At 30.4% G+C, this 15,994-nt stretch overlaps 2 protein-coding genes across 2 annotated transcripts; one reads left to right on the top strand and one right to left on the bottom strand.

Moving 5' to 3' along the window:
- Positions 1-2,182: 2,182 nt before the first annotated feature.
- LOC131841906 (protein sly1 homolog) lies at positions 2,183-8,696 on the top strand. Its single transcript, XM_059190279.1, has 11 exons — positions 2,183-2,335; positions 2,458-2,617; positions 3,180-3,481; positions 3,852-3,941; positions 4,091-4,349; positions 5,200-5,358; positions 5,501-5,676; positions 6,139-6,409; positions 6,689-6,818; positions 7,333-7,539; positions 8,465-8,696. The coding sequence occupies exons 1-11, from the start codon at positions 2,308-2,310 to the stop codon at positions 8,573-8,575; spliced, it is 1,893 nt and encodes a 630-aa protein (XP_059046262.1). The 5' UTR covers positions 2,183-2,307; the 3' UTR covers positions 8,576-8,696.
- A 3,329-nt stretch (positions 8,697-12,025) lies between these two features.
- LOC131841909 (calcium/calmodulin-dependent protein kinase type 1-like) lies at positions 12,026-15,845 on the bottom strand. The gene is made up of 2 exons (XM_059190282.1): positions 14,821-15,845; positions 12,026-14,068 (listed from the first exon to the last, which is right to left on the bottom strand). The coding sequence occupies exons 1-2, from the start codon at positions 15,690-15,692 to the stop codon at positions 13,864-13,866; spliced, it is 1,077 nt and encodes a 358-aa protein (XP_059046265.1). The 5' UTR covers positions 15,693-15,845; the 3' UTR covers positions 12,026-13,863.
- Between the last annotated feature and the right edge of the window lie 149 nt (positions 15,846-15,994).

Raw genomic sequence — 15,994 nt, 5'->3', positions numbered from 1 at the left:
ATTAGCATTAATTCAATTAAATACTCAAATAGAAAAAAAATTACGTGTACAAACTGGTTGAGTAACTAAATAAGAGTAAATTAGTCGTAGTGATTAGACCAGAACCCCAGACAAGCAGCACTCGTTCACGAGTATGACGGATGAGCCAGCCATCACTGGACACTGGACGCGACAATGGACATGCCCACATTTTGTTCATATATTTAAATCGAAAGTTATATCTCGTATTGGATTCCACGTGAAATCAACCATATATAAATATAAATTACTAGCACATTTTTTTTCTGTACAGCAAATTTGAACTCGCAAACCTTGTAATACCTATAAGTCGAAATAGTAACCACTAGGCCACTACTTTTATATTTTATTATCTACTTGCAATAATTCATCAACATTCTATACGATGATTGTGCGGAATGGCTGCGGTGAGAAGTGTTTGGCACGTTTATAATCTGCATGTCTAGCATAAGTTTCATTAAACGTTTACTTTTCCTTTTAGATAACTCTCACTTAATATAACTCTGAACTTTTACTGTCCTTCTGGCAAGTATCTATATGGTTTACATAAATTACGAATGAAGAAGTAGACAGGAAATTAGGCAATTAATGTCTATCTTAACGCCAAGTATAGTTAACCAATAATAAATTATGTACTACAACTCTTGTAGGTCATACACATAGCTAGCAATCTATTTGCTACTTGCCTAATTGTACACAAAAAAGGCATCGGCCATTGTCACCGCTCTATTTTGTCAATTATACGAGATCTCGCACAATCTATGCGTTAATATTTAGCATACATCACGTAAAATAGCTTCAAATCTCGCAAGATCTGGATAAAAGTTGTATTTCCAATAGGAAATACAACTTCTATCGATGAAATATCATCGTTGATTATGAAATGAAGAATATGAAGTCGTGAAAATCTGTTATTTCAAATGGGAAAGATTTAACAAGAGGTAGCCAAATAGTCATTATTTTTCATATCTTTCTCGCACTATTGTGAGGTGTAGATAACTAACTGATCTAAGTAGGTACCTAGTTATTAAACAACATTGAGAATTTCAACAATGGCATTGGCAAGTGGCGATAAAATCTACGTCGTAAACACTGGGTATTTCTGTCCCATCCATTATGGGCATTAAACATTAGAAGGTTATATGCACTTATTAAATCATAAAATAATGGTTAAATACGAGAAGATTAGACCGCATTAAATAAATAATAGGGCGGAGAGGATCGGTGGTACCTAATGCTTTTATTATTGTCAGTGACGTATCTCGTCAGATCGATCTTCACACGGTCCTCTATGGAAACCATGGTGATTAATTCCCGATGAATTGGTCAAGTTGCGGTATTTGACTGGACTTACTCCTCTTGTCTTCTACTGTGTACACCCAACAGAAAATATTTTTAATGTATAATGATGATACTTAATAGGTACTCCCGCTTGCACTAACGATATACGCTGTCATAAGACCTGTGGACCATGACAGTATGATAATGAAATTAGTTTCCCCTAGTATACCTACTGAGAGACCCTCTCAAAGTTAAGTCAACCTGATATGGTATATTACTAGCTATGGGGACCTATTACTAACAATCCCCTATCTTTCCCCAGAAATATGTTCTCATAGGGTTTTCGTTTTAAAGGGTGAATATTAGTATCAGCACCTCAGGATCACGTATGATTAAGCTCTCTTGTGCAAGCGTTTGTAAGCTGGCGTGGTTCTTATACAGTTGAATCTATTGTAATTTAAAGATTAGTTTCTATTCTGAACAAAAGAAAGGTAGAATTCAGAACTAATCTTCTCCACGAAATTAACTTTCTTTGTATTACTATTTAGCCAGTACAGTTATTGTAATTTGTATTATAGTTCACATAATAATTTCCCCACCGTTCGCCAGTATTACCAGTCTAAAAATTAAATTACCATATTAAAAAATAATGCAATGCTTTGAGAATTATCTTAGTCAGTAAAATGTTACAAAACAATTTTATTGCACTTATCCTTTAACAAACAGTTTTTTATACATTTATTTAGGAGAAGTAACTCTTGTGTCTGCGTTTTAAAAAGGATATAATAATATGTTGTATACTAACAAATCTTAGCGTTGATTAACGAACGAGGAGACGACGTGTCGCTGTCAAAGTCACGTCACAGTGACATTTCTTGTCACGTATGTATAGTTCTTAAAGTCAATGAATAGCTCTTTGAAATATCATAATATTAAATTTTAATCAAATTATTGTTTTTTTTTAACTAATTTTTAAGATTTTGATGGCATATTATTTATTAATATACAATGACAACTTTACGTGAACGGCAGCTCAGTAAGTAAATTAATAAATAAATAAATTCTAGTGAAAGCATTACATGTAACTATTTGGTATTAATCAATCTCTTCCATTTTAATTCCCAATTAACTTCATAACTTGATGTTTTTTGTTCAAAGATGCGCTGAAACAAATGTTAAACTTAAACCAACCTCTCACGAAAAATGTAGCAACAGAACCAGTATGGAAAGTGTTAATTTACGATAGAATAGGTCAAGACATAATTTCTCCACTTATATCAGTAAAAGATCTTCGAGAACTAGGCGTAACCCTTCACGTGTGAGTACGCCATCCAAATAATATGATATTATTTAATCTTTACAAAAAAAACAGCATTTTTTTCTTGATCTATTTACTTTCTGTATACTTTAATTTAGAGGCAGGTAAGTCTGTTTAATAAAATGTTTTCACAATTATAATTATTGCTATTTTTTTAAAGAATTCGTAAATGATAATATTTAAACATTATCTATTAAATATTACACTATTATTGATTTAATGATAAATAAGTATTATATTCAACTTAATTCATTATTGAAGTGTCAGTATTTATTATTATGTCTAGTTCTCATGGCAATTGAACCTATGTTGTATGCCTACATATAACTTCATAATACTAGACTCACCACTTTATACCATGTTTTACTATGTAATGTCTATTCTATGATTATTTTATTTGAGGTCTCTTTGGTGTTATTCATATAAAAATTGTCTTGTTTACATTTACTATGGCATATTCAACTCTATTTTCTGCATTGATTCTCCCATTGGGCTATTGTACATGGTCTTGATTATTAATTAATGTAAAAGCCCCTATTAAATAGAAAACAATCTGTTGCAGGCAATTGCATTCTGACCGAGACCCAATACCAGAAGTACCAGCAGTTTACTTTTGTTCACCTTCTGAAGAAAACCTTGGGCGAATTTGCCAAGATTTGGACAATGGATTATATGACCAGTATCATTTAAACTTTATATCGCCTATCTCAAGGCAAAAATTAGAAGATCTGGCAGCATCAGCTATCCAGTCGAACTCTGCAGTAAATATACATAAAGTATATGACCAATACTTGAATTTTATATGCTTGGAGGATGATTTATTCATTATGAAACATCAGCAGTCAGATTCTTTATCATATTATGGTAATGGATTGTTTTCTTCTAATTTATTCACAAATTTTATTATGTTATGTTATTTTATTACATATAAAATAAATAGATCTTGTACTTGTAAAATGTTAAACATCTTTTCTACTGTATCATCAACTTTGAATTGTATCGCTAGTCGTCAATATGTTGTCATATTTCAGTTCTTTAACTACATAACATGCCATCATTGGCTACATATTATAATATTCATGATACATTTAAAAAAAATTAACAATATTCAAAATGCATAGTACTATATCCTTTATTTAACATAATTAAATGTGACAAAAGTTTAGACTATAGTTTCAGCAGTTTTTGGTGAATATAACAAGTTTTGTCTATCATGATTTTATTGTATGTACAGCGATAAACAAAGGTGATACAAAAGATACTGAAATGGAATCAATCATGGATAACATAGTTGAGAGTCTGTTTTCTGTTTTTGTGACACTTGGTAAGTTAATGTTCTATTAACATTAAATTATATATTTAGAAGTTTAAAATATTACATACATGTAATGAAAAGTTGCCGATACAGAACCAAATGCTAACTTAACATCATTGTTTTATATATATATATATAAATAAATATATTTCTCTCAGGTAATGTTCCTATTATAAGAAGTAATAAAGGAAATGCAGCAGAAATGGTTGCAAAGAAATTAGATAAAAAGTTACGGGAAAACTTATGGGATGCCAGAAACAATCTATTTCATGGCAACACTGGGCAAGTGGGATCTTTCAGTTTTACTAGACCAATGCTTATATTGTTGGACAGAAACATTGATATGGCAACACCATTGCATCATACTTGGACATACCAGGCACTTGCTCATGATGTTCTGGATTTATCACTGAATAGGTTAGTGAATATATAATACATTTTATTTTTAATACAATCATTTAAATTCTACTTATTTTTCAAATCATATAATTACATTTTATAGGCTCTTCTGAACATAATAATACCAGTAAGCAGAAATAAAAATAATCTTTATCAAATAAACTCCAAATAATCACTTGAATAATTTTATAATATTATTTGGAAAGCAGTGCATTGCAAGAAAAAGAAAAAAATACTTGTGTGTTGCTCTTTTAAATGTTTAGCATTACACAGTTAATATTTTCTGTGGATACAAACCACCAACAATATAGAGAAAACTATTATATGTATGTTTTATTTAGTAGCTATAATAAATATTATGGATACTAAATAAATCAGTCATTGTTGTCAGAACAAACCACACCCTACAAGTAGCACCCATTCAAGAGTATAATGGGCCAGCCAAAACTGCACTCAACCATATTATAGGGAGCCCAATGACCTATCCCACCACCGCCACCACCAGTCTGGACATTTAAGTGAGCATGACTAACTCATGACACTTGACCACGTCACAACTAATATTGCTATACCATGAGAAAGTTGTAACATTCACACAATACACATTAACATGAGAGATGAGATGGCATATGATAATTAATATAGAGACTAATTCGCATTTATAATTTATGTCATCAATTAAATTTTATTGGCATAGTGCCAATAAAACTTCTTAAAGTTAAATTGTTTTTTTTTCTATTAAAGCATAATTATAATTCATAAAACCTAAATTCAAATTTGTAATTATCTTCTTTTGTATGAATGACAAAATAAAGATAATATAGCATACTATTATAATGGGTAAGCTATAATTGACATACTTTTTCAGAGCAGTGGTTCCTGAAAATACATCTAATGCAGTTCCAGGTCAGAAAACTAAAACCCGATTATGTGACTTAGATTCTAAAGATCCTCTATGGCAAGAACACAAAGGTAGCCCCTTCCCCACGGTTGCTGAAGCTATACAAGAAGATTTAGACAAATATAGGTAATTAAGTTATAAATAATCTCTAGTCTAGTTAAATAGCCTATTCAATTATATGTCAATACTTATTATATTTTCAATTTCAAACTATAATAAAAAAGAAAACGAATTTACTATTTAAACATTCCACACACTATAATTTCAGGAGTTCAGAGGCAGAAGTAAAGAAGCTAAAAAGTTCCATGGGCTTAGATGCCGACAGTGACTTAGCACTTAGTTTGGTCAGTGACAACACCCATAGACTGACGAGCGCCGTGAATTCATTGCCACAGCTTATGGAGAAAAAACGACTTATTGACATGCACACAACCATTGCTACAGGTAATGCATTTTGAAATGGATATTTCCTTCTTTTAGGTTGATTTTATAGGTATTGTTTATTTTCTTTATATAGGTTATAATCGGACATAAATGTAAATTAATTCCATATGTGACTGTGGATACCATGAGTACGCAGCTAATTGTGCTCTACATAATCAAGTTGATTTTTTATATAGAATAGTAAAAAAAGACAGTTAAGATATTAAGGAACTACTATTATAATATTACTGTACTACATTACAGTATGTATAGTGAGGTCCTGCCGACACAGTTCACATTAATATCACTTCTGAGGAGTATTTTATTTTCAACAAGTTGCTTGGATGTTTATCATTAAAATCAATATATAACAACTCCTAATTGACTAGTACTGTTATATATATAGTGTAATTACCTATAGGGACAGTTACCACTCAAATATCAGTTACATAAAACATTATGTATGATTACGTTTTGTTCCAGCTATTTTAAATGCGATAAAATCTCGCCGATTGGATTCATTTTTTGAACTGGAAGAAAAGATAATGAGCAAAAGCAGCAGCGTGGAAAGCAAAGCTGTGATGGATCTGCTAGCCGATCCAAGTGCTGGTACTCCTGAAGACAAAATGCGATTATTTATTATTTACTACCTGTGCACTTCTCAAATTCCCGATGAGGAATATAAAAAGTTTGAAACTGCGCTGTCAACGGCCAACTGCGATATAAAAGCCATGACATTTATGCGTCGGCTGAAGTAAGTTACCTATGCATTAATTTTATTACATTTTTTGTTGTCTATAAAATAGTCCTATGCAGCTTAATCATGTTTTGTCGATTTTATCAATTGAAAATGAAATAAATTATACCCGTAATCAAATTTGTCTTACTAACTAAAAATAATTATACATATATCCAATACGTCGTATATATACAACGATTATAGTTTTGTTTGGCATCCCCGTCTGGAATAACAGTTGTGACTGTATATTTGTATTTAATTGTTCCCCTAATTTCTTAACTACTTCGTTCACAGAGGTTTCACTAAAATGTCAAGTCAATACGAAGGAGGCGGAACGAAAACAGTATCCATGTTCTCAAAATTGGTTTCACAGGGATCTTCATTTGTAATGGAAGGAGTAAAAAATTTAGTAGTCAAGAAACATGTGAGTTTTGCAAGTCATTTTGTAATCTTTAAATTTAAACCTTTAAATAATTTTATGCATTGTTTTAGTCAACGCATGATGTAGTAAGTTGTCTACTACGTCAACAAAATTCATCTACCTGAGTAGATATTTATTTAGAGGGAAAAATAGTTTAGAATTAAAGTTAGTTATTTATACTTATCCATTGTTATGAAGATTCTTTTGGCAGTATGTGGAAATCATATAATACAGACAAAATAATATGTATTTCATAGGTTTAAACCAATTTTTGGAGATATTTCAGCACACTTGTAGAAGCAGATACATTCGAAAGTGTAAACATACTCGGAATTACCACTCATAGTACAACTACCACTCGTAATTATAGCACAAATCGAACACACAGGCTCAAAATTAACAGTCAAACTTTAGCTCATACATTAGGGAAGAATAACAAGTGATAATGAAATACATACTCAAAGCTTAAATACCAGTTTAGCATTTTTTAAATTTAAATCGTCTATCACTATTATAGAAGCTGCCCGTGAGCAGGGCGGTGGAGACGGCGCTGAACGGCGGCAGCGGTGATTCTGAGCTGGGCTGGCTGGACCCGCGCGCCGCCCGCACTGATGCCGCTGCCCGCAGCCGCGCCGCGAAACACCCGCCGCCCACTGATGCCGTGGTCTTCCTCGTCGGCGGCGGAAACTACATCGAGTATCATAACCTCATAGATTTTGCTAAGGTAAATTTAATACCTTTGCTGTTTTTATCTTAGTAGAATAGAGTAGAAAATTATTTATTAGATATAAAACTTCTATTAAATCATATTTATTGAGCAAACCCTATTTAACTCACTTAGATGAGAAACGCGCATGGCAATATTTATTCACGCACGGCATTTTCATTTAATCTTAAACTTAGCTATATGAGTATACATTGTATATATACTAGTTTAAAAAAAACTGTTGAGTTTCATGCCAGTTCTTCTAAATTGATTTAGTATACGGAACTGATTATTAATATAAGAATGTTAATGTTGTCGCGGACTATTTTTAGAACTTTTAAAAAAAGAATAATTCAGTCTTACATAGTTTTTGCGTAAACGAAGAATAATTCCGTCACACATAGTTTATGCGTAACTTTAACAGTTTACGCAGCGGAAGTACTCAAAATAAATATTTTTACTCACACTCAAAATAAATATTTTTTTATTGGTGCTCCGCCCCTATTGGTCGACGCGTGAAGTTCTAGAGCCTATAGCACTCGGAGATAATTAACATTGAAATAATGATTGAAATCGGATCATCAGAACCGGATTATTCGAACCCCGACCAAACAAAAATACATACTATAATTTAATATATACATATAATTTAGTTACTCTTTGTATATTAGTATAAACATTAGTTTCCACCACATAATCATAATTATGTCTTTATGTGTAATAATAATGTCTCGTTTAAGTCTGTATGTATCCAGTTTATAAACTAAATGCCATGGATTTGTAAAACTAACCTAGTGACCCTGCTACGGTCACTAAGTTAATTTTATTTAGAGTTACGATATAATAGGATTAAATATCTGTTGTGAAATTAAGAGCATTTCTTAAACAAAGATAAGCGGAAGGGAATAAGTGTGCTCAATTATAAGGTTATATTTTTTTCCAGCAACAAGCTTCTAACGGTACACCGAGAAAAATTATTTATGGCACTACAACATTGCCGAATGCATCACAATTTCTGACACAACTATCCCTGTTGGGTGAAGAAATTCAATGAACATTCCAGCCCTACAATTGGTACATGTAATAATGTAATATATACATATATATATATAACAGTTAATTATATTATTTTACTCTATGGTTACTCTTATGTTGTGGATTTATTAAATATTAATGAATGAAACAAATTGAGTTTTCAACAAGTTGGCATTTTATTTACAATGACACTGAAAATATAGCTAACATCTAATATTCTACTAATAAATTTTAATTGTTTTGAACAAGAAGTATAAAATCTAAATCACAAGATTAGTATTTCAACAGTAAACAGATCTTGATAACCAGTCATGCATTTTTTCACAAACCAATTTTATCAAGTAAGAATGTCCAAATGCAAAATAATGTCACAACCAAATTTCATTTGAAGCAAAATAAATTTAATTTAGATACATTTAAAATCAAACTTGTCAAATTTGTAGGCCCTTACACACTATTGTGCCTAATTAAAAATTAAAATCTGGCATTATAACATATACTTAATAACCCTCGAAAAATAGCAAATATGTGGTACATTATACTTATAATTATAACATGCATTACTGACAGAAAATTAGTATTTAGATTTTAGATTTCAGTGATAAGGAACTTGAACATCTTACTTAGCACTGTATACACCCCTGTTGTCTAAATATTGTGGTGAAACGCAATATTTAAAAAAAACTATCTCAAATATACAAACATCCATCACTGCTTGTAATATGAATTTGGCACAGTGAAGAAACTCAACTAGAGTAACCAACGACAGAAGGGATAATTTGCAATAAAATTTTTACATCTGTCATCTACATACGAGTTAACTACTCGTATGTAGATGACAGATGTAAAAATCGTATTTAGACGACATTTGTACATAACCTAAAACATAATTGTATTTCATTCGACATTTTCATCATTAACATGAACATTTAACTTCTGTCATTGGCGCTTAACATCAACAAGAAGAGAGAGCGAGTTTAATATATTTAAAAGAAAATACGCTTAAAAGGACAAATACGGCAAGATCACAATAACATATTTATATATTTAAAAATATTTTATACATTTTCGAAAGATATGTTTGTGCAAAAACCGAAATAGTACCAACTAAATAATTAAAGAGCAGAATAAAACTTACATGTAAATAAGTGGCACTATTACACTAATATAAAATATTGTGCGTAATTTAACCGCTAATTAACCAATTAATTTACTCTACACAAATTGGAGAGCATACAAATATAATGTCAAAAACTTATTTTATAGTTTACATAAATTCATAAAGAAATATTTTTTATATCAATAAAAGAAAGCATGGCACTTAATTAAGATCTCTAACGGAAACATGAATAGAATAATTTCTAAGTGATACAATATTTATTAGAAACTAGTTGTTGGTATAACAGAGTGATCTTATAACTAAAGTAACATTACAAGGACCACACGAAACCTATTAAGTTACACAGATTATTAAGGCGCATTTAGAAGATTATTTAGTGAACATTACTACACTTAAATTATATCAGAGTCAAGCAATGCATTGCTTTATAACAATCAAGCACTATTTATTACAAATACGCAATTCAAAAGCTTTATATGCATATTATTCATGTATTTAACTTTTTTAATTTCAACTTTGAAGTGATATATCTTATCATTATATAGTAATAAAATCTTATACTACAAGGATATTCACCAGTATTTCAATTTTATGTAATTATAAATATGTCAGTATGTTTTATACTCAAAAAGTCTGTAAATATATATTGAATAAAATAGAGAGACATTGAAAATATTATACATTAATCAAGGATAAAAAATAAAACCAAAAACTGAACTTTTTTCGTTGATTTATATTATTAAAGTAATAATTCTTTGCTACTTTTAAAAAGTAATTTTTGTTAATTGTTTATAATAATTATAAACATCAAAAACAAATGAACAGGGGAAGACTTATGCATATTAAGTGCAACAGAGTGACCATATATTGATTGATTATTAATCTCATTTAAAGCACTCAAGAAAGTATTAAGATATTTAAATTTATTTTATACACGCAAAATATATTTCATAACCAAGTTAAGTGAAGCTTTAATTATCCATAAAATGCTAATTTCGACTATTCTTGGACGGCAGATACATCTATTATTCAAATAAATATGTATCTTTTCCAAATCACATAGTACTGTTTACTTTAGTATATATTGTTAGCTGTAAATATAACTGCAGCAATATACTGAATATTAAAAATCTCCGTGAACTGATGTCATTGTGGAATGTTACAACTAATACAAGAAAAAGCATTCTTATTCAATATGAATACGATAGGACTATTTATTCAATTATTATAACTGTACGTAGAAGTATCCATATTGTCAATGTCCTGACAGAGGTGACATCCGCCGACATGCGAATTATTCCTACTCTACCGAATTTGATACCTTTGACGAATCCAAGTACAGAGTATAATAACTGAAATACGACATAAAATAGATGCATATTAATGTAACATGATTTATCAATATATTATTTATTGATATTACATCACATTTAAGATTAATATAGTGTAACCACAAATTTTTATTTCAAGAAAATTCTAAAAACTTGCCTCTGATGCGCTTTTTATATGTCTCCTACTGCACATCCCTGCTAATATTCATATTATCTTAAAAAATCAAGTTTTCTTTTTTTATTTAGCAAAAATGATATAAATATACGAAAAGTATACAAATTATATTATCAATGGTTAAATAGGAAATCATTATAAGAATAAAATTGGCTTATCATCAGCCTACTTTCTCTTTTAACGTGCATAATATCTATCTGTATAATGCTCGGTGTGCTATATTATGGCACAAGATATACAGAAATATAATTTTAATTCCTAGATGACAAATATTTAAATTAATATTGAACATTGGCTTGTTCATGTAAAGGAATAATGGAACCTTGAAAGAGAAATTACATATTTGAAAACAATACTGAAATTGGAATGTTTAATAACAACAAAGAAGGCCTTTGCTACAAGACTAAGCCAATACATTGTAAAAAGGAATGTTGTTTTTGATATGATTTTATTTCACCATTCATTAATATGAAATATAGAATTTATAAAGAATAGTATTCCTTATCATAGTTTGTTACATTATAATTTTTATATTAAAATTTAAAAATTGTTAAAATTGTAAGTCTTAAAAAAAATCTGATGATATGAGATTCATCTATTCTTGAGATGAGACTATTTTTTTAACATGTTAAAACTTGGACAACTGTCACAATACGTCAGTCTTGCAGGTAGATAGTATAATCATAAAGTACTATTAGTACTTATCTATTATTCTTACCATTGTGACTAAAACACCTGCAATTTATACTTATAATTTTCTGGCACGTAGACACAACATCGGCAACTATTAGGCCAATAAGAAAAACAGAAATTTTAAATGCTTTACATTAAATATTTTGATCATTTTAATTGCAATTACTACAGTATGACATGATTACATTGAAATTCAACAGTGCATTATACATATTATCTCTAATGATTACTTATAGTTCGGTATATTGTATAATCAAATAGGAAGGATTTAGAATCATAAAACTTACACTAGGAATATAATTTTATATGTTTAGTTATCAATCATAATTTAAAAATCTACCAGGCATGTGAAGGTTTAGAAATTTTATAATGTGTAAAGATCATATCAATTATTTCACGACCAGAATCACATTAGAAATGTTTAAATATTATACTGTAATAGGTAAATAGTTAACACTTTTAAAACATGCAATGCAATATATTGTTATTGTTAATTATTATTTTATCATATCTAACCATGATTTCTTTTAATAATCATCAACTCGCAATTTACCTCTAATGAAATTTGTCAACAGATCTTAACATTAAAATATTATTATGATTATCACCATACCTAAGAATTAGTCAGTTATCTTTAAAAGAGAAGATTTTTTTTACCTACCTAATATATTTTATCATTCAAAAGTGATTAGTATGTAAAGATTTTAGTCAGTTATATAACAAAATGTATGAAAACAACAACAGATTGTTTGTAAAATCTATCACAGACGATAGACAAAAATCAGTCTAGAATCATGCATCAAAATCAAAGTATCTATTATAAGAAATAAAAGAGGGGCAGAAAAACTATTTATAAATGCCCATGGGCAGTTTATGAAGTGAGAATAGAAAATGTGTCTTCAATCATTTCTATTCCCAAGAAATTATAATAGGAGACTAGGAGAACATTACATTGGTTTAAACTTCCTGCTTGGCAATAGTATACTAGGTCCCCATTATCGCCATAATTAGAGACTTATGCCCAGCAGTGGAGTAATAATAGATTGACATGAGTTAACAATGACCTATGGACAAATCACAGAGCATCATCTAATCTCCAAGTAAAATTGTCATAGTTACTGGTTAGCAGATACTATATGATAGATAGACATACAAAATCATCAACAATAAATAACTGACAAGGGTTAACACACGCAGTGCTAACACATACTTGTTGAAGTACATTTGAGACCAATTTCACTTTAACAATAAATTCAGGATAAATATTATTACATACTCATGGATAGTAAAGTAGTTAGTGATAAATTCTGTTGTTTTCTTTAACAATAAAGTAAAAATTTGTACTGTAATATAAATATGTAGATATAATATAATGTTGCAATAATAAAATAAATTCTATTTAAAAAATAGATAAAACTATATTTTATTGTAAATTAATAAAAAAAAAATATATTTATTCAGATGTCAAGTATGAGATTCAAGACAGTAATAGAGACAAATGTTCAATTAAATAACATAGTGTCAGAAATGCATTCTGGAATGCAATACATAGATACATTACTTTGTCATGGAATTATAGTTTTTTTTACAAAGTTCATTTGAAAATTCAGAAGTTGAAATGACATATAATGACTAGACATGTCTTATAACATTTCGTTGATTTTGAATTTATACATGCTTATAAATATATAGCTTATATGCACTGTCTCTGTATAAGTTTTCAAAGCAATATTAGCATATTAACATTTGCAGCAGTATATATGTAGAGATGACACAAATCTCAAATGTCTGCTAGCAACTGTTTAAACAATGAATTTCAATTACTGTGACACCAACTATCAATTTAGTAGGTGTCACAAATATTGTATCAATAACAAACTGGCATGAACCAGTTCTTGCATAATTTAAGTGTGAAATACAATAATATTAAGTACCTTATTAAGCAGGCGTAACAAGATGGATGGCAACGGCATTCATTGGGGAAACAGCTATTGTTTGGTCTGATTGGCATTACGACTTGAGCTGCTGCTATTTAATGCCATCTTCTGCATTTGACGGATAACTGTTGTAGCATGGTAAGCCTGTTTCCAGCGTGACTTAGCAAAATTTTTCTTCAGCTGCTCAGATACAGTACCATGAATATTCTTGTTGCTGGCAGCATTGCCTGAAATCCACGGGTGGGCCAAGGCTTGCCTGCAAAAACATTCAAATATAAAATTTTCTATTTTATAAAAATAAATTTGATGTGATGAGCACAGCAATCCAAATGAGTGGTCGAATAAAAGGATAACTATGACTATTCCAAAGTGCTCAAATTAGGATTACTTGTTTATAGGATTTTCTATTCTATTTCATATCCAACTACAGGAAAAAGCTAGAAGTGTGATGTGATATGAAGTGCTTTAAGTATACAAGAAAATCTTTATAAAATAGATAATTGTTGACTTCTGTCTTTGGGTTTATAGCCACATAATTAAAAAGTTAATTAACATCTATTCAGGCATTTTCTACTGGTGATACTATTTTTAAAAGGCTTCACTTAATTTTGGGATTGTTAGTCTTCATCTCAGTCAGTGTTAAATTAGATTGTTTTCTCTCAAGAAGCTGACCCTTCTACTGATGATATAACATGGATAAAGACAACCATATCTTCAAAAATGTTTGATTTGTAATCCAATGTTGGATTACTTAAAATGTATGGATACATTTACAAAAAAAAATATTTATGTTCACATACTTTTGGAGCATTGTCATTTTTAATTTGATTGTTACACAAACAAGACACAGTCTATGAATTTAATTAATTCTAAAGCCATAATATTTCATAATTATAGAACTAGTTCAAACCTAATGAAAATTGTTTATTAAAAATGAGTATTTTACATGTATATCAAAAAAGGGATAGGTCTTATAGTTGATAGATATTTCATTATTTAAATACTTACTTGCAAGTATACCTCTTGTCCACATCTACACACATTAAATGTCTTATGAAATCTTTGGCAGAATCACTAATATCATCCCAATAAGGCGAGTCAAACTCAAAATCACCCTTCAATATTTGGGCAAACAAATTGGCATCATTTTCGTCATAAAATGGTGGATATCCACAGAGTAAAATATAAGATATAACCCCTATACTCCACACATCTACAGCTTTGCCATATGGCTTCTGTGCCAGCACTTCAGGGGCAACATAACCTGGTGTCCCACAAGCAGTGGCCATAATTCCTGAATCCTCTATTTTTGACAAACCAAAATCACTGATCATTATTTTACTGTCCTCATCTGCACTGTAATACAAAAGATTTTCAGGTTTCAAGTCCCTGTGTACTACACCTTGTGAGTGCATGTAATCCACTGCTTCCAGCACTTGTCTTATAAGATTTGAAGCATCCTTTTCAGTATAAGAGCCCTTTTCTACGATGCGATCGAATAACTCCCCTCCAGTCACTAGTTCCATTACAAGATAGACCTTATTCTTATCCTCATATGTCTCCAATAGCTGAACAATGTTGGGATGGGAAAACATTTTCTTCTCACCTCCTTCAACTTTCGCTTGTTCACTGAACCTTTTCAGCACTCTTATCTCGTTCTCTAGGGAATCTTCTTTCCCTTTGAGAGCTTTTTTGTCGATAATCTTACACGCAAACAGTTGTCCGTTCTCTTTGCTCTCTATCAAACGCACTTCGGAAAAAGCACCAGTGCCTAATAGATCTTTCACAGTATACTTGTCCTCGATTGATGGTTGCTTCTCCGAATCTCGACCATCTTTTTTGGATTTTCTACCAAAATCCTTTTTACCAAATAGAGGCATCTTCGCGCCTCACGTTTATGGATTTGATCTACAAACTACTTATCTAAAAAAATTCTACGCACATATGGCAGATATTTGATGTTCTGCCTGGACAGAGAACAATAATCTTGCACGGCTGGCTTCACAGCTAAACGGAATGTTGCGCAGGGCGCTCAAGGTCAGGCCATTTGTCAAAAACTCGTTACGTTTCGTTTAACGTTAGTTTCGTACACGACTAGTAAGAACATACGAAGTAACAAAAGTAAATTAAGTGTTTTTAACAACAAAAAATTGTTGTACTGTAAACAACAAATTTAAATAAA

Source organism: Achroia grisella, unplaced genomic scaffold, assembly GCF_030625045.1.
Source record: "Achroia grisella isolate CSIRO2021 unplaced genomic scaffold, CSIRO_AGI_Agris_v1 utg204, whole genome shotgun sequence".
In the NCBI taxonomy this organism is placed as follows: Eukaryota; Metazoa; Arthropoda; class Insecta; order Lepidoptera; family Pyralidae; genus Achroia; species Achroia grisella.
Note: the sequence above shows the minus strand (reverse complement) of the source record. Positions and strands in the feature narration are given on the sequence as shown.

Excerpts from the sequence above, each read along its gene's own strand:
- LOC131841906 (XM_059190279.1), top strand. The coding sequence starts at position 2,308 with ATGACAACTTTACGTGAACGGCAGCTCA. Across the intron at positions 3,942-4,090 it reads TTCTGTTTTTGTGACACTTG|GTAATGTTCCTATTATAAGA; the intron begins GTAAGTTAATGT and ends TATTTCTCTCAG. Across the intron at positions 5,677-6,138 it reads GCACACAACCATTGCTACAG|CTATTTTAAATGCGATAAAA; the intron begins GTAATGCATTTT and ends GTTTTGTTCCAG.
- LOC131841909 (XM_059190282.1), bottom strand. The coding sequence starts at position 15,692 with ATGCCTCTATTTGGTAAAAAGGATTTTGGTAGAAAATCCAAAAAAGAT. Across the intron at positions 14,069-14,820 it reads GACAAGAGGTATACTTGCAA|GCAAGCCTTGGCCCACCCGT; the intron begins GTAAGTATTTAA and ends ATGTTTTTGCAG.